Source organism: Phaethon lepturus, unplaced genomic scaffold (assembly GCF_000687285.1).
Source record: "Phaethon lepturus isolate BGI_N335 unplaced genomic scaffold, ASM68728v1 scaffold2667, whole genome shotgun sequence".
NCBI classification, from domain to species: Eukaryota; Metazoa; Chordata; class Aves; order Phaethontiformes; family Phaethontidae; genus Phaethon; species Phaethon lepturus.
The window spans coordinates 45,166-67,956 of NW_010549595.1; the positions used below are offsets into that span (position 1 = coordinate 45,166).

General features: G+C 41.5%; 1 protein-coding gene across 1 annotated transcript in view; it reads right to left on the reverse strand.

Moving 5' to 3' along the window:
* LOC104623253 (transmembrane protein FLJ37396) overlaps positions 1-22,791 on the reverse strand; it is a 34,295-nt gene that overhangs the window by 4,647 nt on the left and 6,857 nt on the right. The window contains 7 exon segments of the mRNA XM_010290292.1: positions 1,409-1,611; positions 5,017-5,245; positions 6,271-6,392; positions 7,358-7,558; positions 12,461-12,709; positions 16,711-16,914; positions 17,030-17,167. Coding sequence (XP_010288594.1) covers positions 1,409-1,611; positions 5,017-5,245; positions 6,271-6,392; positions 7,358-7,558; positions 12,461-12,709; positions 16,711-16,914; positions 17,030-17,167 — 1,346 coding nt within the window.

The following is a 22,791-nucleotide window of genomic DNA, read 5'->3' on the forward strand; positions in this document are numbered from 1 at the left end:
CTGATTCTTAGAAATCCCCTTTTAATTTCCAGCTTAAGTTTATTCACAGTGATTAGATCCATTTGTTCTGCTGCCAAAATTGGCCTTTAGCTTAAATAGCTCCTCTCCATTCCCAGTGCTTATCTTCCTGGTGTATTTATAGAGAACAATCTTATCTTCTCTCAGCCTTCATTTTGCTAGGATAGATATTTCATTTACTTTTGTAAAATGTGTTCTCTATTTCCCCTCAGCATGCTATTAGATCATCTTTGCTCCCATTCCAATCTGAATTTATCTTGCCTGCACACAAATCTCCAAATTATACTTAATAATCCAGGTGAGGCCTCACCAGAATCACATACACGGCATCAATTCTCCCTCTCTCTACTGTTAACAAATCTCATTGCTGATTCACAGAAAGATATCACATTTTTTCCCCCCAACAGTTGCAACATATTGGCAGCTTGCAATCATCCAACGACCAGCTATACAGCCAGTTCTTTCTCCTCTGGTGCTTCCAACTAAGAAGCTCAAAGTTCACAGGAGAATTTCCTATTATTATGCATAACCTTAAGCTTTGGGTTATTGATGCTTATCTCCTTTCTATTACTCCAGTCCTTAGAACCGTGAGTTCTTCCTGTAAGATATTCCATTTATTTTCCATATCAGTTTTATCTGCCAGCATTACAATGTCCTGATTTTAATAACACCCTCTTATGTTTTCTACTGAGATCATTAATAAAAATGTCAAGCAATATGGAGCTGAACAATAGGAACTTCACCAATAACCTGCCTCCAGGCCAGGAGTCCAACACTATCCTTTGTAGTTTCCCCATTAGCTCAGTCCTTATCTTCTTCGTCTTCCTCTACAAATTGTCATCTTCCCCAGCTGATAAATCCCTAAATGCATGACACGGACTTCCCTTGTGTAGATTATTTCATTATCGTTCTAACGATCGGCACAGCCAGAACAATTTTTTATGCTTTCCTAACCCTGGTGGTGAACAAAGCTTGTACTTCTCATATTGCAGTACTCTTTGTAAGAAGGCAGTTAAAATAATTGTCTGTGTAAAACTCTGCAGAAGGCAGCACCTTTCTGTCCATTCGATCAGAGAATTCCTCCTGCTCCTCCTCCTTTTGACAAAATTTTGGTGTTTTCACTGAGAAGGGGCCTCTCCCGTTAAGCTTTGAGGATCAGTGTGGCCTCAACTTTGGAAACTAATGAACATCTGGAAACCCCAGGTAGACTCCATCTCCACATAACAAGCAAACGTATCTCTCACAACACAAATGCAGGCATTCCCCCCCTCTCTGTGTTTTTTCCAACTACAGCAGGGGGGCCTGTTTAAAAGAGGTCACTTTTTTCCTTTCTCACCACACCTTTCTCAGGTCACCATAGCTGTTTTAGCAGCACCACTGACCCACTAACCTGGCTAACCGCGCACTCTCTGTCGCCACCTCTATCAGCCGATGGCGGAGCGTGACAAGCTCCAGGAGCGTGGAGAAGGAATCCAGGACAAAGAGCTGTTTTTCTCTGCCTGTCTTTATTTCCTCATCTGCTCCCATCTCTAATAGTGACAGAGCAATCTCTTGCACCAGCATAAGATCTTCTATCAGTACCTCGGCAAATAACTGCAAAAAAAAGGGGAAGAGAGAGGAAAAAAAAAGAAGGAAACCCAGAAATCATTTACATACAGATGACAAGGGTCTTTAAATACTTTAGGGGACCGTTCTCCTTTTTCTTTTTTGGAGTAAATCACGACTGGAGTTGATTCTGACTTGTAACCTGTGCAAGGTCAGAATTGTGCCCATCCTGACCTATCATGACCCCTAAAAATACACTGGTGTTTTGTCACTTGCCTCAAAGGTAAAGGTACTGAATATCTAAACCTGGCTTTACTCAAAGGCCTTAACAAAGTTTATTTTATTTATTTTTTTCATATCTAACACAAGATACTTGCCAGTTTTATTATAATCAAAATTCAGAAGGCTTTTAGATATATATACCTATCTAAAGCAGGGGCTCTGTAACTTGGTTCACTTCTTAGTAGTTGAAGCCATTCCTCCTCTAGTGTGCAGATCCCAGCTTACATGCCACTGTACATATGATGCTCCCAAAATGGGGACAGCAAACTCATATGGTCAGCTAACTCAGCAGAGCTGGACCCCTTTTCTACTGGGACAGTGGAAGCCTCCAAAAGAGCAGAAATCCCAGGAAAGAAAAATGATCAAAAGCTGCAGCTTGGTAATGTGGAGAGCTGGAAAGAAACCCATGGTCCGTTGGCTGTTTTGCTGTGGAAGTGGTGGCAGGAGCAGCTCCTGGCTTTGTGTGCAGAAGATGTTCCTTGTCTCTGGCTGTCACTTGTACAGCTTGTGCCACCCTGCTCATGTCAGATGGGATAGATGTGGCCACTGCTACAGCTGAGTGGCTTCACACTTCACTGCTTATGACCAACGAAGCACACATCATGAGGAAATATGGACCCGGCCACGCAGTTATTAGTAATAAAAGTCAAGATTTCCACACTTGCCATTTGCTACACCTTCACAGCTACACTGAAAAAGAAGTTTGAAAAGACAACACCCCAAAGAAGTTAAGTGTCAGAAGTTGTGCAACTGTTGTCCCTCTTCCCCAATGCTTTACAACACGCTTTTGTAATTCTATGACTCTGGATGGGTGGGACAGGACAACCCATCTTTATGTACTTCTTCAAAGAGCTACTACAAGGAGAACAGCATCTTCCCTATTTCCAAAGAGGACAGGAGAAGAGGTAATAAGCTTAGACTGTAGCAAGGCATATCTGTGCTAAACTTTAAGGAAAACTTGCTAAAGGTGAAGCTGGTGAAGCACTACAACAGACTGCTTGAAAAAGTCTATCAGCTATTTATCTCATGAGAATAACATAAGTATAGCTGATCCTGGCTTGAGGTGAGCAAGACAGATCTCGCAGCTTCCCAGGGATCATTTAGACTTGTAATTCCAGAATTCACTTTACTTTTTATACAGCCTCTCTGATATTTCTAGTTGAAAGTTTGAAGTTGAAGTTGAAAGGTGCTTAGGAAGCCAGATGGGGAATAAAAATTGGATCTTGTAAAACCATCCTTAGCGAGGGATTGGAAAAACATTAAAGAATGAGGTCCAGGGTCACAAAAGGAGCAGTTTGGGAAGGACAGAAATCTTGATTTTAGCACACCAAGTCAGAAAAAAAAGCAGTATGTGATCATGTAAAGACTGCGTCATCGTGCCTATGCAAAAGGAAACCAAATTAAATCTGCTCTGGCAAAGGTAAATTTCCTAAAATTCAAATGCTAGACTTTTACAACCTGATTGTCTTCTAAACATTGCCTGCTTGCGTGCACTTGTCTCATCTGCAGCTTCTGTTGGAGGAAAACGAATGTGCAGGAAGTAAACATGACAAACTCCCTCCCTTTCCCCTGGGGCAACAGCAGTGTGGTAACTTTAAGATCCATCACAGAATTCTGCCCCTGATTTCTAGGATTTAAAATTTAAAAAGCAAAGAATCATTTATGATCTGCTGTGGACAAGAGAGTAGTGGGACACTGCCAGTGGATTTAATTGGCAGCAGAGGGATGCTGGATAAGTAATTCTTGGGTTTTGCTCCCGGCCAGGGAGGGGATTATCCTAGGTGGCTGTGCCATTCTGCCTTTAGGTTGCCTCTATACTTCCTTACCCATCACTGTCTTCACAGTCTCTTCATCTAGCCCGTTCTGTCTCTATGCCTCAAACTTTTCATTTTCATCCCCACTCCCTTGATTAGCAAGTCCTGCTATCACTGGTTTTGGGCAGCTTGAGCCAAGCTCTTTACCAAACCATTCTCAACCCAGGCACCCCGACCCGAGGTGCCTCCTTGCCCCAGCCCCTATTTGCAATGCACTTTCCCCCCCATACCTTTTCCTTCTGAAATGAAGGAACCCACTGGATCTCAGTCCTAGTGTTTGTCTCCCAGCTTTTCATCCACCTCAGTCTTCACTCCCATTTACCGGCTGCCATCCCACTTACCGAGCTAGCTGTATTTTCTCTGTGCTTCTGCCCAGCTCCTGCTCCACTAACAGAGCTGCTGCGTCTCCCCTGCGATCTGCTCAGTCAGCTTCCTCCACTGCCTCCAGTGAAGGCAACACCAGTGACAGTGCAGGCTAGCAGCTCCCCGTACTCCCTTCCAATGCTCAGACCCAAATCAAACACGGATCTCTTAGATCCGGAGCTATTATCGTAGGAAGAGTGGGAAGTCCTGGTTTGCCTCAGGTTATAGATACAGCACGGCACACAGAAACTTCAGATAATGTCCTCCTACTGAACATGTTGCAATATTGTATTTTAGTTCAGTTTATGCTGGCCAAACCTGGCAGGAATGAAAGCATAGCATATCACTGTCTAATGAGTCTTCCCAAACTTGAAATGTATGCTCCAAAGCATAGCTGTATCACAATCTTGTCAAGCAAACAAATAAAATAATTTCTTTTCCATTTCTTGCTCTCAGCAACAACTAAGCTGACTAATTAAAAAGAAAATCAACTTGATAGAGAAATCCAGCATCAGTAATTTCATTCACAATAATTATCATTTATCAAAATTATAACCAATCAAATTCAGAGTCTTACACCAGGAAATGGTGGACATTACAGTAATAACCGGCTCCACCTGTAACAATATTTGCTTTAATGTCCAGGGTTTTTTTGAGTTTTTTTTGGCAGACTGTACACACACACAAATGTAAAACCTGGAGTCTTACCGTGATCTCACATCAGTTTGAATGTGTGCATTTTCCTTCTCATTGCACGGATTGGTCCTACTTCATACTGGCATGAGATCAAGAGTTCTACCTTTCTGTGTTCATTTACAGAAAACAATCTTGTTTTATAGGTGGATGGAATGGATCTTCACCAATCATAAGCAAATAATTGAATTAAGAATCACATAGCTTGACCTTTACCCAGCCAGTGTAAATGAACCAGCAAGATCATCCTCTTGGGCATTCTGCTTTAAAGAGTCATTATTAACATAAAAATGGAACTTACGTCCTTTTGAATCTGAGCGCTGTAAAAAGTTTCTGTTTTTTCCATAGTTAACCACTCATCAACTACTAGCTGAAGTACTTGTTTTTCTAGATTACTTGCTTTACTGGCTCTTTTTGGTCTGCAGATGTTGTAGAATTCCTGGTAGATATACTCAAGAGCTTTGGGGATCACGCACACCAGACCAAGAGAAGGGTGAAACTCCAGCAAATAAATGTTCTTCAAAGTAGGACTTAAAACCGACAAAAACAAAGAAAGAATAAATAGTCCTCAAATAAGGCTTTTATAAATTGTATATATAAAGAAACCTTGCAATTGCTTAATTTGCAAGAATAAATTGCAATGGCTTTAGTGCACATCAGAAATCAATCATCAAGCTGAAAATAGAACTGAAGCCTTAATAAACGTAATTATGTTGGAACACATCTAAGTAGTCTCATTTGCTAATGAAAACAGAAAATGCTTAAAACTCTTTCGTTAGCTGACATGTTTTATTAATTGCACTTTCACGTCTGTTATGCCTGCCCACTAAAACTACCCGCACTTGAAAATAAGCCCTCAGATAACACAAAATCAAAATGTGTGTCAGGGGAGGAATAGGGCCAAGGGGCTTGAGACAGAGGCAGGAAACCAGAAGGGCCCAGCGGCAATGGGCTCCTGGCTTCTGGGTGCACACTGGCTGCCATGTAAACCCTTATGCATAGCCCCCCGCGCTGCACAGCTGCGGGATGGGGAACACGTGGCAGGTCTGCGCTGCGGGTAGTAATGTGGATTCCACGTGTGAAAACAGGGTACACACACATCCAACCAGGCAGTTGTGCTAGAAAGAGTAGTAGGATGTGGCCAAAGGGCAGAGAAGGTTGTGAAGCCAGGTCAGGAGACTGACACAGAGAAGCCTGAAGCGAGGCTAACCTCGGTGCGCACTTTCATCATTACTGTTTAATAGTCTGTACCCATGGGAATATTAATGTTCCAGTGCACTGCAAGATGCAATTATCAAATTCATTGCCATGGAAGGGCAGTGCAACAGTGGTGAGGGAGGAATCACTTTTCTTCTTTGAATGTATTTCTGGCTATCTAAATAGCATGAGACTAAATAACATGAGACACTCCTCTACTGCTTGATTCACTTTATGACTGTCATTTTTTCAAACAGTCTTATTTTCAGGTGCTGGATCTCAATTTTTTACAATCAATCACAGAAACTAGAACAGAAAGAGGTACTCTCCAGAAAAATAAAACTCTATAATTACTCACCAGCTAGTGTTAAGAGAGATAAGCTGCTTAGTAATCACATCATAAGGAAGTCCAAATTCACCGATGCCACCTCTCTGACCTTCCCGCCAAATCTTGCGGACGTATTCCCTCTGGGCATCTATCTAAAACACAGCAAGTAACACAAGTAACATTAGCCAATAAAATTCACACATAGCTAGAAATCAAGGCAAAACCAACTATTCTTTATTTAAACATAAGCTGCAGAAATTTGTATTTTTATATATATAAAAAAAATTTCAAGTCAATTATATATATGTACTCACTCTAAATGAATTATTCCTGCTAAAATTATTTTTAATCTTTTGTATTCCTTCAGAACAAAATTTGAGCTCCAGCTATGCTGACAAGGCTCCATTTTTTTTGCATATGGAAATATGGTAGCATTAGTGGCAACAGCAGCACAACAATAGCCTCTTGTACCAAAACCCAAACTTCCATTTGTGGACTAAAAGCCAAGTTACAAAGGTTGGCTAATTGAACTTCCCAACTTGCAGCCTCTGAAATCGAGGCTCAGAGAAAGGAAATATCTTGTGACCGGACATAGAGGAAAGCTGAGGCAGGTTTTGACACCAGAAGAAAAATGTGAGGTTTTCAAATGTGGTGCTTTAATTATTAGCACAGGAATTCAGAGATATCTGAAATTTCAAAGTTCACTTTAAATTACAAGCTTTCTTTATATTCTTTTTGAAGTCTCTTTTCTCTTACTCTAAACAGGACTAGTTCCTTATCCACTGCATTACGGAAAAAAATTAGATTATAATTTTATTTAGCTTCCACACCTCTCAACTACTATTTCTAATTGTCTCAAACAATAGCAGATGTGGCTTTAACATGTCGTATGAAGCTCTGCAATCTCTCCAACATCTTATTTCTGATATTGATGAAATGATAGCTTTCTGATCTTGAGCTTCAGGCCTTCAATTTACAAAGCATCCGTAAACTTCATTGTTAAATTAGTGTTGACCCATCTTAACACTGTAAACCCATGCAGGCTATTATCAAAGTTTCCCATTCTGGATTTCATCTCCTACTTGCTCAAGATGGACATGCCATAAATTCAACCTACTTGTTGGTTTACCATGTCCCTCGGCAGCTGGAGGTGAAGTTGCAAACAGATGCCTTCATCTTCATAGGCGTTGACAAAATATTCAAGCTTGAGATCAAACCGTGGACGTTTATGCATGACGTCAGTTATCGCTTGGGCCAAAGCAAATCTTTCCTCTGGGTCCAAAGCATGTTGGTAAGCTTCAAATTAAACATCTAGAAGCTGAAGAGATACACATTCAGAAGCACATTTAGAAATGTTTATTCACCCAAATATTCATTCTTTGTTGGGGAGAGATTTATGGACATGGAGGTTGCTGCCTGTATCAAACTAACAGTGACCTGGTACAGCATCTTGTTTCTGGCACAGGGCATTACTGGATGCTACATCAGAAGGCTCAAGAACCGAGCATAGAATAAACTGCCCACAAGAGAAGTTTCTTCCAAATCTTGCGTAGTTAACGATTCTTTTTTCTACTGAAGCACGAAGATTTTTATTCTACACATTTTTCCCTTAAAAAAGTAACAAGACAATGTACTTACTGCTTTGAAAACACCTGCTTCTTTCCACAACTAATCCATTCTCTGTTTCTTTTCCAGCACACACACTGGTTTCATGTGTTTGAAAAACTCCATTTCCCTCAACCTGAAACCTGCAGACTCATCCAAGACTCTCCATTATCTCATTTGGCAATGACTGTCACAGTTTACATTTTTTGGAGAAACTCCAAATTAATGGAAGATGTAATTAAAGATGTACAAAGGCGCGTGCCCTCTTCAGGCTCCTCGACCAAGAATAGCTGTAAAGTTTTATTTAAATAAAAATTTTTATTACAAATTCCCACAGCTTAGGACAGAAAAAGAAATGTGCCAAGCATGACAGCATGTGTGAACTCTTGAGATGACATTGTAGTACTTTTTGGTCAGATAGCAATTAGGGGATTGAAAATATGAATGTCCAGCCCTCTTGCATCTGGACAAATCAGTCATGGCAATATGAAATGATCTAGATCTGGCTATTTTGCATTGACACAGAAGTAGAAAAGCATCCATGTTACTTTCCATACTGAGACCAGAGGACTGTGGAAGAGCAAGATGCAGAAGGGCTTAGGAGGTAACTCGGTAGCTGAGAATTCAGATTTCAACAGTCAAGTTCTCTGATTTAGACCTGCCTGACCTGAACTGTTTTGGAGGAAACTAAGGCAGTGCTTGAGCAATAGGTCATTAGCAAGTTTGATATTGGCTAAGCTAAGCTGTCTCAGCTGCTGGACAAAGTGTTATTGTTTCCTCATTCAGAAAGAACTCTGTCCCAGCTGGAAACAAAGCTAGCAAGACCCGTTTCCATTTCATTTCAGCTAAAATCAAAAGACCTCTAGCAACAGCACATCTGTACATTTAATCCTGCCTAGAGAACTGGGTTGTGAGAGCAGTTCCAGAACATACTCTTTGATGGTTTTGGAAGAGAATTGGTATATTGATGCTGTAGAGGTTTCATTCTTCTCCAGTGTGAGTTTTTCTTCCAAAAAGAAAGTATATGGAAGGCCCATGATAAAAATAAAAGGTAGATTCACAGAGGTAGTATGATCATACAGTAATGGAAAGTGAAGTCTATTGAGATGAGAGCAGAAACTTAGTGAACTAGGCAATTAGACAGTATTTTATATAGCTCTGTAACACAAAGCCCCTCTATGAAAACGGAAGAGTGGCCTTAGGAGATTTCCTAAACTACATACAACTATTTCATTTTAAAAGGTTTTCTATTTAAAGCCTCTTCAATGGTACTCGGGAGATTTCCTAACACCCTCTAGCATTCCTATTCTGAGAGTTGCCCTGTGTTGCTCCAGGACTGAGAACAAAACATTTCAAGTGCGTGAAGGCGACCTCAGATAGCGCTGTTTCTCCCTGCTTCTGAAGTGGACTGTCTGCTCCTTTCCTCCTGCTGACACTTAGAGCATTGTCCTCGGGGCTGGAGAGACCCGTAGATAGAAATAAGCTTCCAAGCTCCTCTGGGTCCCTTCCTCTGAACTTGTCTAATCTTCACCTTCCAAGACTGAAGCCTTTGGGCAGAAACCCTGTATGCTTTCATGTCCCGTGGCAAAACAGAAACACATGACTAGATTCAGAGAAAGGAAGGGGAAAGCCTACAAGATATGCAGCAGCTCTTGTGAATCACAAAGCTACAAAAGCAGGGACAGCCAGGACCACAGACAAAATTTGCATCGTGGACATCCTGGTGGCCCAGGCTCCTCCAGGCTGGACCTGATTCTTCCTAGTCTGCATATGCTCCATTCCTTGGCACGCAAGCAGGGGCAAAAAAAACTCTGCAGTTTTGCTTTGGAGATGGCCTTGTCCTTCCCAGTCATCCTTTCCGGTGGTGGGCGACTCTCCCTAAGGCCTTGCAGAAGTGCTTCCAGCCCCTGGCACAGCAGCTACGGAGGCCGCTGTCTGACAAGAAGAGCATGTCTGCTCCCTTGTTGCAAAAGCCATTGCATGAGGTCCTTTGGACCCAACTCACAGCACCCAGCAGCTCCAACCCTCTGCACCCAGCCCAGCACCAGGCTCCCAAAGCATCTGAAACCCATTACCACCACCCACGGTTGCTGGCTCTGGCATCCATGTGTATACACAACGGGAAATGTTGTTGAAAGGGAACTTACGCAACCTGAAGTGGACAGATTGCAAATCACTGCTTTCAAACCAAGAAAAGCTTCGGTACCTGGCATTTTTTTTCCAGGAGAGCAGTTTCACAGGTCCAGAGGTCAAGCAGCACAGCATATTGATCCACACAGGCAGGTACCCACCCAAGGATGTTGCTGCCTCTGAATTGTTCATAGGTTACATTGCCTAAGACAAAAAAATCAAGGACAAAACAAGCAGATGCCAGTATCAGAGGGATTTCCACATGCCTAGAGTCCCAGGGCTTGTGGTAACTCTTTTTATTTATAGCATGCGGTTGTGGTTTTTGCTTGCCAGGAAACCCCAGGCCAGGAAAATATTTCAAGTCCCATAAGTTTTGGAGGGCCCCAGAGTATTCTGCAAGGCAAAGAACAAACGTTCCAGGCATTTGGTTTAAACATATCTCTTCCATCATCTTTTAACAAATATTTCTTGAGAGGTTGGAGTTCAAAAGACCCACATCAAGAGGTAAAGCCAGAGAAAGCACAAGAAAACTAGGGGAGGAAAGTGAAGAGAAGCTTAATTTTTCACAGTACCAAATCATGTTGGGATTGATTCACCTCCTCACCTTCACTCTCAGATCAAAGAAAAGCAGCATGGACTACTCAAAGATAAATTTTACAAAGAGATATAGCAGGCCAGAGTGCTGACCCAGGGGAGGGCTTTCTTTTCAGATGGCTTGCTATTAGAAAAATCAGTCTTCATAATTTAAAAATGACTGTGAAGGAAGGAAAAAAATGTTTCTACAGTAGCAGCCCATGAGAAATCCTTAAAGAAATCATGGTTTTGGTTTCTTGATTATGACAATTTCTAAATTAGAGCTAATTTTGACAACAAATGATGAATCAAGTAGTGTGAATCTGAAATGTTCAGAGCTGCAGAGTTAAAAATCAGCCATGGGGTAAATAGAAGAGGCTTCAGCAGCTAGTCTTCAGCTCCAGACTTTAAGTGTCTTATTTTTCAAAAGCTGAACAAGAGAGTCATTTGAAGTCCATGATCACTGAAGAAGTCAGCATTAAAATGTTTGGGTCCATGGCACACAGAAAGAGACCATAACAAGAAGGAACATAAGGAGCTAGGACAGGTTGTACATGATCAGTCCTCAAGTGTACTTTGTGAGGGTATAATGAAATGACCTCTAAACACAAGAACTGCTAATCCAGACTCATTCTGTCATCTGCCTCCTGTAATGACAGAATCACAGAATGGTTGAGGTTGGATGGGATCTCTGGAGGTCATCTAGCCAAACTCCCTGCTCCCAAACAGGGTCACATAGGGTGGATTGCCCAGGACTGTGTCCAGGTCAGATTTTGAATATCTCTGCAGACTTCTTGGCAACCTATGCCAGTGTTTGATCACCTTCATAGTGGAAAAAAAAAAAAAAAGTGTTTCTTGTGTTCAGATGGAATTTCATGTGTTTCAATTTGTGCCCAGTGTTCTGTCAGTGGGGACCGCTGCGAAGAGTCTGGCTCCCTCTTCTTCATTCCCTCCCACCAGGTGTTTATACACGCTGCTTAGGTCCCTCCTGAGCCTCCTCCAGGCAGAACAGTCCCAGCTCTCTCAGCCTCTCCTGATATGAAAGGTGGTCCAGAAAAAGGTCCGCAGTGAGGACCTTCAAGAGACTTCAAAGGAGGTCCTAGCAGGCATTTAGGCATTCACAGGTTTGGAAAGGTTTTTGGTCATCTTAATCCCCAGCCCTGTCCTGTGTTCTATGTCAGAACATTCAGTTTTAGGGAAGCATACTAAAACGTCAAAAGCATTATCCTATCAATACAGAAAGTAATTCCAGTGATTTAAGAGATATTTTTTGCAATTCTCTGAATATCATACGTGTTTCTGACATTTATTCACTGTTTTCTAATGGCCTTCCCCTCATACTTTTTACAATTACAAGCTTCTTTGTCCTCACTATTCTAGAAGTACAGCTGTTCTTTTTAGAAATCTGTAATACAGTCTGTCTCAACCCAGTTTTTACTATTAAGAAAAAAACAGCAGGAGAAAAGGAAGTTTAGAACATAAAATATTTTGCAGTTTCTTACTTACAACCAGAGAAAAGTTTAAAAGTGGTGGGAGGTAAATTTAGTTCTGCAGAAAAGCAGTCCAATACATTAGTTAAAAGACATTCAGAAACAATTAACATTTTTCTTTTCTGACTCTCTCTCTCTCTCTCTGTGCCTTGAAGATGTGCTTGCTCATTATATTCCTTAACAACATCAGTAAATGTCCCTTCTGCGTTATTTTCCCCTCCAGGATGACTTTGATGTCTATGATCCCGAATAAGTGCAAAACCGTGACATTAACAACATGTGACAAGCAATTCCACATGCTCAGTTACATCTTTGTAACACATTCATCACTTAGCTAACTAGGAGGATCAAGAAAGGTCCCAAAAATCCAGTCAGCACTTGGTCTTGCAGAAGGACAGCAGCGTTTCATAGGACTGGCCTACCTTGAAAACAGCAAACCAAATTATCACAGGTCTTTTTGGACCTGTCGATGTCTTACTTTTATCTTTCTCAATGTACTGGCTGGCCACAAGCAGCAGTTCTTTCTCAAGTTCCTTCAGGTCCTCTAAAGCCACATCATATATTATGTAAACCCCTCGCTGGTCCTGTGTGTGGATATATCCATCTTCACTAGTGTGAAAGTTGTCATGGTTTTCCACCTCTGCAAACTCCATGAACTGAGCGCTGTGGACCTATGCCGCGAAAAAGAGACGCAGAGTTACAAGCAGTCAGCTCTGCGAGGACTGCAATTCTCTATAACCAACATATCTAAGGCTGGACCTGGCCTAGACGCATGGTATTTTGTCACTAACAAAGAACAATAAAATAAAATGTTGCCAACATATTATTTTTTATGGGCAACACCTACACTGTGGCTTCTTTTATACTATCGTGGAGTAAGGCAAACTATACAAAATTTCTATTGTGCCTAGTTTTTCCTTCAGGCATATAAATCCACAAAAAACACCAAGAAGGCATCAAAATGAGAAGATTAGCTCTTGAACCAAGGTAGAGCTTTTTCCCTTTTCTCTAATTTAGCTCAAATTTGGGAAAAATTGTCTTAAATTCTGATATTCAAATACGAAATCAACGTATTTTTTAAAGCCGCCTTGGGCAAGTTACACTTGCAAGATTTGGAGATAAGCGCACACACACAAAGACTTTAGCATTAATTAAAAGGAATGCCCACAGACTGATGTCCCAAATTGCTGTAACATCACCACTTGTTCATTAGAATAGTTTAACAATGACCTTACTTTTCTAAAAAAATCCATCAGCATCTTTAAAGAGAATCATCTACCCTGGCAATGAGTCACTAGTTAGCTTGGTAACACCCCAGGCAAGAATCCAAGTACTGCAGTCAGCAGAAGTAGTGGTAGCTTTCAAAATATTCTGTTTCTTGACGAGGAGTGCCACAAAGGGAATTATGTACATCTATCTCTAGATGTATAATTACAGAAATTAATCATCCCTTGTAAATAAACACTTAGTATAGAGGTATAGCTATAGAAGCCTTTAAAAATGGTTCTTCTTGTAAGAAGCTAGCAAGCAAATACAAGCTCCGCAAATTTTCCACTGTTTGTTTTTACTATTTCCTGGTATGTATTGCACCTTTGTTCTCACTTCAGTGGCAAATAATGATGCACAATGTATTGGGACTTCTTCCTTTCACTGCATGTCCTAACATCTGCCTTTACAAGATCCCCAGTGCTACCCAAACTTTACCTGGTAGCACCTGGATGTCTCAAATTCTATTAAAAGAAAGGATGGATGAAAGGAATAGGTATTCAATTTAGTCATGGAAATCTTAGTCAAATTTAAACCTACTGGGAAGAACAGCTTGCCAGATTCACAGATCTATGCTGGATCCGAATTCATTCTTCACCATAAAGTTGATGAGGCAGCCCTGCAAAATGTACACCTCATTTGAACGTAATGTTGGATCAGTCTGGTGAGATTCCTTTCCTTTTTTCAATACGGTGTTCTGCACTCTCTGTTCTTTCCATATTCTTCTGAACAGAATGTTGTTTCACCATTGTTAGTGACGGGGTGCAGGATTTGCTAAAGGTTAAATCAAAGCCCTTTACAGGAGAATTAAATTCAACTTGATTTAGGTAAATAACTGAGCAAATACTGGGCTGACTTCACTGTAGCAGGTAGAAGGGGTTTTTAGCTGTGTTTTTAAACATCCTTATGGAGAACATTCATCAAGGTATCTCCACTTTCAAGCTCTTATATTTTTTTCTGGTGATTCCTGCTCTGTCCCACTCCTAAAAATCTCAGTCAAGAGTACTGCATTCTGCAGAAGGGGCATGTGACTATAAAACTGGAGAGTTCTTACAAAACAGAACCAAAAAGAAAGAAAGACTTTCTCCCTTTCGTGTTTCTTCTGGGAGCCATATTTTAACGAGACTGCTCAAGCCTTCTAAATGCTACTTATGCCTATAAAAAACGTTAATACCCGTTTATATGTCTAGAGCAACAAATCAAGTAACTGGATATTTATGTGCAGTGATTTTTGCCTGCAGGTTTTGGCTTTTCTCCTCTAGCTCTGCTCAGGTTTACTGGGGCTTAACAAATCCCTTTTGGGTTATAAAGCAACACTTATGCACCTACGTATATTTTATCTACTTTCTTCCAAGCTGAATCTCAACAGGGGACTGAAAAGAGTTTTAATGTAATATTTTGCAGGGCCTTCTGTCATTGGAACTCACTCCTCTGATGATCTCCGTCCCAAGGAGTCTGCTAGGGAGGGTGCAACACTGCCTCAGAATCTCAGTTTCGGATCCATTGTGTGCTGAGCCATCACACGGGCTCACAGCTTACAGTGTGGAGGGATTCAGAACACAGGTACGCCTCCAATTTTGGGCATAGATTAGATGCTAGAGGTATTTTTAAAACAATGCCATACGCTTTGGGTTTATAGCATGCATCAGAGAGTGTGTTTAGACAGATCTCAATTAGTTTGCCAGTAAAATGACTCCATTACTCTTTCAATTCTTGAGAGACAGCCTGTGCAGTATTTTAAAAAAAAAAAAACAAACCAACATTAGAAACTGTTGTTAAGGAAATGCTGTTGCCCCTGCTTCTAAATTTGTTGCCAATTAAACTGCAATAGGATTAGTAAATATTTATCTAGGCTTTAGTTGAAGTTCAAGCGTACATATCCATATCCATGTATTAGTCCAGGGGAAAGAGAGACCACTGTGAAATAATGTCTCTTTCATTGCTAGGGACTCACTGAAGTATTTCACAGCTAATCTCCAGATTAGAGAGTGCTTAGATGGGAGGTCAGAACTGGTCTTTGCATCATTTCTTCTGCAACAGAGAAAAGGGAAACGAAAATAAAGGTATATTATGCAGAGTTCAGAAAGAGAATTTGTTGCAATGCCTCCTTCCCAGAAAAGCAACACCTCCCATTGGAAAGCATAAATTTTTAAATTACTTTTTCTGACTTGAAAATTCGAAGATGCTGGACCACCCAGTTCAACATTTCTTTAGTGGAAAATCACAATTTGTTAGTTGCAAGTAGCTTTTCACTCAGGAATTTTAATTGATTAGGTTTTTAAAGGATAAATGAGGCCATATTAGAAAGGAAACTAAAGATACCTTAAAAAATATCATCAACTCCATGTCCTCCCCACACATTTTATTTATTTTCAAAGACATTTAGATGTTTTCGTGTTTAGGGACACAAAGTTTTTTCCTGTTTGTATTTTTTTTTCTTGGGGGTGTGGAGTTTGAAGTCTTAACATAAGCAAAAAATGGGGGCAGGAAGTCTACTTCCTTTTTGGTTCTAGCCACAAGTCTTCCATGATGTACCTTGTGTCTTTGGTTCTATGTGTTTCAACAGAAAACAAACAAACAAACAAAACAACACCAAAAACAAGCAAACAAATTTCCAGTAAATGAGAAAAAAATGTGAACTCACAATGTTGAAAAAACTCCTATTAAAATACTATAGTGCTTCTTCAGGCTTTCTACGTGAGAACTTTGGGATGAGTGTTAGGTAGCAGAGTTGCAAGGAAATAATACAGCTCAAAAGTCAAAATACTGTATCACATCAAACCACTAATGGCAGCATGATATAATGATTCTGTTCAGTAAGTTTTACAAAAAAATGTTGGGGAACCCAAAGTTTGATAAACCTTGGGAATTTAATTCAAATTATTATTTTTCCATTCTGTGAAGCTAAGTGTACAAATTATATCACTTCAGCAACATGCCCTCATCCAAGGTTAAAAAACAGTAAGTCCTGAACTCTACCTAAATCTAAATACTACATTTTAGAAGTCATTAGGAGTTACTTAAACAAGCATTTCCATAAATTCAAAATGCCTCAGATTTCTCAGGAACATCTACTCGGTGTGATAATCCCACACTTACAAAGGTCCTAGTTTAAGCACAGCCAGTAGCTGTAAGTAAGTCTAAGTAAATGTTTATCTGGCAGGCGGTATTGGCATTATACTTCTGTGCGCCTGAAGCTTCTCAGAGGTTTGCTACAGACTGCTGGTAGATACAGGTATTTAGTCTGCTAAGGTGAGGCTCGTGGTTCTGAGGAACAAGCTACACTGAATCCCTCAGGCGATTCAGCAGTTGATCACAACATAGCTTGCGTGGGAGAGAACACTGGATTAGGTATTCCTGTTGAAGCACATGTCTTGGAAGACCAAAGGCTGGGTGGTAACCTCACCTTGTAGTCAGCTGGCGTGTAGTGAATATATGGCTGTGGACTCAAGCCACCAAAACCACCAGTGCCTCCTTTGACAGAGCTGACCCAGGAGGTGTCTTCTGCACTGGGAATTAGGCGACCAGCCTTGAAGGAGAGGCTGGCGGTACTGATGGTCAGGCTCCTCTCCATGGACCTGAAGTAGTTAAGGATCCCCAGGCACACTCGCTGAAACAAACCGGAGCAAATGCACACTTGCATTTTCAGTTGGATGACAGCTCCCCTCTTAAAAAAAAAAAAAATTAACTCTGATCTCTGCAGATTTTATGTTGAGGTTTTTTACCTTTAGCTCCCGGAGCCTCAGGTGACGTAAGAAGAGAAGGGACAAGTAGGCTCCTCTCCTCACCATGTGCTCCCTGTGGGCAGTTGCTGTGTCCTCTTCTAATCCTAGCAGCTGCAAGCTGTCAACTATATCTTTTCCCTGACAAGAAAAATGTAATTACATTTTTGCTACTCAAGGAGATTTCTAAACCTTTCTAAAGTAGACAGTTTTCCTATGCCTGTTGTCTAAGGGAAGGCTGCTGCTGCCTACCGGACTGACTGTCATGGAAACCTGAGGTATGGAATAATGGAAAAGGATGGCACTACTGCTTCTGTCAGAGAAACAGCAGGTTGGTATCACCTTTCTTCCTTCCTTCGGGTTTTATTAAATACATACACAGACAAGCTCGAGGAACAGACCTGTGTGAACCTCTCAAGGCCAAGTGCAGGTTCCTACATATGGGTCAGGGCAACCTCCGGTATCAGTACAGGCTGGGGGATGAAGGGATGGAGAGCAGCCCTGAGGAGAAGGACTTGGGGGTACTGATGGGTGAAAAGCTGGACATGACCCGGCAATGTGCACTCGCAGCCCAGAAGGCCAACCATATCCTGGGCTGCACCAAAAGCAGCGTGGCCAGCCGGTCAAGGGAGGTGATTCTGCCCCTTGACTCTGCTCTGGTGAGACCCCACCTGGAGTCCTGCGTCCAGCTCTGGAGCCCTCAGCACTGGAAAGACATGGGCCTGTTGGAGGTTTTAAACTGAAAGAGGACAGATTTAGACTATATCTAAGGAAGAAATTTTTCACAATGGGGGTGGTGAAACACTGGCACAGGTTGCCCAGAGAGGTCGTGGGTGCCCCATCCCCGGAAACATTCCAGGTCAGGTTGGATGGGGCTCTGAGCAACCTGATCTAGTTGAAGATGTCCCTGCTCACTGCAGGGGGGTTGGACTAGATGACCTTTAAAGGTCCCTTCCAACCCAAACTATTCTGTGATTCTATGATTATATATATACACATATAAACAATTATTTTACCCTCTTTTGTTCTTCTTTCTGAAGGATGCCGGAGGCTTACTGGAACTCTTATTTCCTATGTCCTTCCCATTGTGAGCCACAGCTGTGTTATCATCCTCAGTAGTTAGTTCCTAGTTCCAACACACATAGTTAAAAATTGGTGTGGTCGGTATGCATATGATTCTTACTTCATAGCTTTATGCATAGGCTTTATCATAACAAAAGGAAAAGAAAAGGAAGTGTCATGCTGGAAGAAATTCATAATCCAGCCAGAAGTGAAATTATCATGGCGTGTAACTCCACAATATTTGACTGTTTTCCAATCCCCAGTGGTTTATCCTTATAAAGTCCCTGGGCTGTAGGAAAGAGCTACCCCTGTTCCAAAGACAAGACTGTAGCAAGGAAATTTTCCAAAGAAATTCAGAACATCTGTTTCATCAAAACCTCAACCCAGCTATGGCTACTGACATGTCTGACTTCCTAGTCCATCCTTTTTCCTCCTGCCGTAAAAGAACAACTAATTTCTGGGTCCCAGCAGATCATAGGCTGAGCATGGGGCAAAATCATAGTGTGGCAACAAAGAAGTAACATCAGACTATTCTGTAGAAAAGTTTTACTGTGATGTATACACAACACCCCCAACACAAGCATATATTAAATGCTCTAGCTAACATTCTGTAAAATTAAATTAAATACTTTTTTTTCCCCTCACTTCTTTGCAGCACTCGAGAATATAGTACAAAGAGTAGCAGAAGGGCAGCGAGCAAGAAAACAGCTACACCTGCCTTGTTATCAACTCCATCAATGTCTTCTCGCATGCATCAGGAGTTACTCCACCGACATCAGTGAAATTAAACTGGCATTAGTACCAGCATAAATGAGAAGATCACTATGAGTCACACAGTATTTATTAATTGTGGAATGTTTTGGACAGTGGTTTACTAGGTGCTATCCAATTAATTTCCTCAGACAATCAAGTATGTAAGAACAATTTGTCCTCTTAAACCACTTCCCTATCCCGATTTATTTTACCACTTCATTTGAACCTGGATGGCATAAGGTGGAATTCTCTTCAGTGTGTTAAGGGTTTTATAGCATTGATTTTCACATTGGGTTTTTTCTGATTAAAGAAAATCCTGTTAATGTATCTTCACAGACTGGTGCTTGTCAAATTTGTCCTGCTCAACATCAGACATCCTAACAAAGCTACTCATAGAAGTGACACAGATAAATCAGGGCTACGTTGGCTGTTCTACAAACTTGCAAGTTGACATGAGTGTATTTTCTCCAAAAATTCCTTCAAGCCAAACAAATCTTGATGTCAAACTGTCAAACAATGAATTCTTTACATAGTCCTTGCAATGATAGATTATCTGTTAACTGATTTCTCTATCCTTACTAAGCATGATCATCCTCACTCATTCTGCCCTTGTTGACTCCAAAGGTCTAATTCCTTAAATTTTAGAAAAACTAGGTCCTTCTATCTCTATTACTTAAAATAATGTGAGGTCAAATAGGATCAAAATATATTTTCCTGAGTCAATAACATTAATTGTACAACTCTATTAAATATCACAATAAGTATATGTACTAAGACTGGGATGAAGCATTTCCACTTAAAATTTCCACTTTAAAAAGATACAGACAATGCTGTCTCAAAAATGCGAGTGAAATGAGGAAAAAAATGATGTCATATTTTGGGTAGCAGCTGAATTTTTATTTTAAAAACACTGAGACCTGGACAGTGCTCTTTTTTTTTTTTGTGGAGGATCTAATTCTAGTTTTTCAATACCCATCATGACTAGACTGTTTCAAAATTGAGGTCAGTCACATCCCTTGCATTGCCCCCAAATAGGTAGTCTTTCCCAATCCAGTCGTGGACTCAGTGCACTTGACAGAATGTACAATGCAATTTTGTTATCTTTTTTTTTTTTTTTAAATTAATCATTATGTAGCTTGCATGCATCAACCCAATGTGTTTTTTTTTCCCTGAAGTTTTCATTAAGTCATCAAATATTTCCTGGTCAGGGTCAGCCTAAGGTAGGAAGAACCATATGTTTTTACATGTGGGAGCTTTTCCTGACAGAAAAATGCAGATTTATTTTTGAACACGGAGTTGGTATCAGACTTGGGGCAGATTAATCAGCAGGAAAAGAATGGGGAGAGACTAAATACTGTCTCTCTCCCTCTGTTCCTTCTCCCCTCTCCTGTATTACTCGCTGCCCTTCTTGGTCCTGGCCAAGTGCAGGGGTGCAAGACCTTCTCGTTGACATTGGGGCTGCATCCAGCCCCAGTAGCTGAGACCTTTCCTCTTTAAAAAACCACAGTGGAGGAAGGAGATTTTTCAGTCCTTTCTTAACCTGCCACCAGGGCCCAGTGGTGCGGGCAGGGGGGCATGGGTGCAGCGAGCCAAACAAAGCACTGGGCTGCAGATACAGGAACTGCCGAGATGTCACAGTTCTGTGCACAAAGCTTTTATATTCTTCCAAGCAACAGCTGTGAATGACTTCTGAGTCAGAGGACAATAAAGAAACAGGTAATCAAAGTCCATCTTCATCAAAGGGACACCATCAAATTCAGAGGGTTAGTCACAGAGCTTGCCACGTAAGGCATGCCACAGTTTCTACGAATTCCCCAGATATCAGAGAGGTAGGTCCTACTTCTCATTCGCTACCCTGCCAGTTAGGCCATTTGTGGGGTTTTTTCCTCTCTCAAAACTTGAAGCTCTCTCACAGCTTCTGAACCTCCACGAGGCCATGCCCACAAGTGCCACTTCCCCCGCGAGAGGAGGAACTGGCTGTCCCACCTGCCCCTGCACGAAGCAGGCATCTGCCGTCAGGTCCACAAGTCCTCAGCTGCTGGACGGCCTCCAGCCACCAAGACATCCCTCTCCTCTCCTCCGTAATTATTTCTTCTAATTACCTGGTGGAGCTCAGTGCAGGCCTAGACCTCCTTCCAGACATGATCGTAGCTCTGCTGTCTGGAGACATGAGCAGAAGCAGCAGAACTTGACCGCACGGGATGTGGTTCGAACACTGCTGCCGCGTGTTCCTGGAGACCCTCCATCACCCTCTCCATGTCCGAGACCTTGTTTCAAACCACATCAAACACAAACAAAAGATTCACAAGGAAAACGAGTCAGCGTGGCAGCCCCCATCCCGCAGCGAGTCGAGGCCAGTTCAGAGCACCTCGTGGTTCTGCAGCACCGCTCATTACTGCTTCTCCTTCGTTTGGGAAAGCTGCCTGCTGCCCCCTCTCCAAGGTGAAAATTGTAGAAATGGACTTGCCTGACACAGCATATGGAGCGAATACACCAGATAAGAAAGAATAAAAAGCACTTTTTTTTCTAACTGCGATTTATGGAGGGGAGGGACTACTGGGTAACCCCCTCTCTCCTTTCCTGTTGCCCCTCACGCTTAAGGAGATGTACATGTTTCTTGGCCAAAGCCAAACACGCTGTATTGGGTGAGCAAGCCACGATGGGAAAAAAGGAAGAGAATGATCTTTTTTTCATTGTCTCAGTGAGCTGCAAAGCCATTTTTATTTTTGTTAGTGGTGATGATGGCTTTTGCCCAAGCTTTTCAGAGAAATTACATGCTGTGGCACGATTTGAAAGAATGGTTTCTTTGTGAAATATACGGCATGGGGAAAAGGTCTGAAAACAGGGGCCATACAGGAAAGCTTATCTCAGCCCTAAATTAAAAAAAAAAAAAAAGACCATAAATGGCCAATCTTTCCAAGAGTATCATCAAAATCAAACTCTACACATCCACTTTCTGATTTCTGCGATTTAAGAAGAGTTCTCTCTCAAATGCTTTGTGAAACGCATGAAAGTAAATAATGAATGTTAAACTAGGAAGCAGGAAGACTAAATATATACAGAGTACTGCCAAAAACCATGTTAAACAAAATTATTAGTAGTAAACAAGTAATTTTTAAAAAACACATCTAATCTTCCAGGATTTTTTTTTTTAATTGCCACTTGTAGCAGAAGTATAATTTTAAAAATGTGGTCATGCTTTAGCAATTATTTGCATTAATAAAATTCTGTTGATATGAATTCTAGCAAAGCATTGATAGGAATTTAAGGGGATTAAGGACCAGGAGTTTTATAGGATTCTTCTTTATCATCTGTTTTGAACCAAGATGCTGAAAAGTCAAAAGAAATAGAACCTTGCTTAACAAAGGAGGGGAAAAAAAATTAAAAAAGGGGGGGGCAGGAGAGCAAGCAGTCTTTAATGGAAATCAAATATCAAACCCTATGGAAATTATTTTTCCATTCATTTCCCAAGCATTTCCTTCATTCTTTTTCTTACTGGTTGGGAGTCAACAACTTCTGATCCATTACTGCTTCTCTACTACACACTGCTACCACCCAGCATTCTACTGCCAAGGACCTTGTTCCCTTGGAGTTATGTTTATTTTTAGGCTTGTTAGACACAAAACACAAAAATCAGAAGTCAGGCAGTGGGGAGAGGAGAAGGGGAACGGGGTGGGAAGCCATGAGCCTCCATTTTCCCTTTCCCAAGCCAGCGGGTAGTTTGCTCCAGCACAGCCTTATCATCCCCAGGCCCTCAGCCCAACAGAAGCTGCTCACGGCGGCTCCCTGTTGCCATTTCACCGAGGTCAGCTTCAGGTGTAGGCAACGCAGGTAGCTGCCTAAAGGCGATGCAGGAGGCTGAGGGGATCCTAAGCAATCCTGGGACAGCTGGGCAGCAGAGCAGGCACCGTCCCCACACGCAGCCCATGGCTACAGCACCGAGGGCTCTA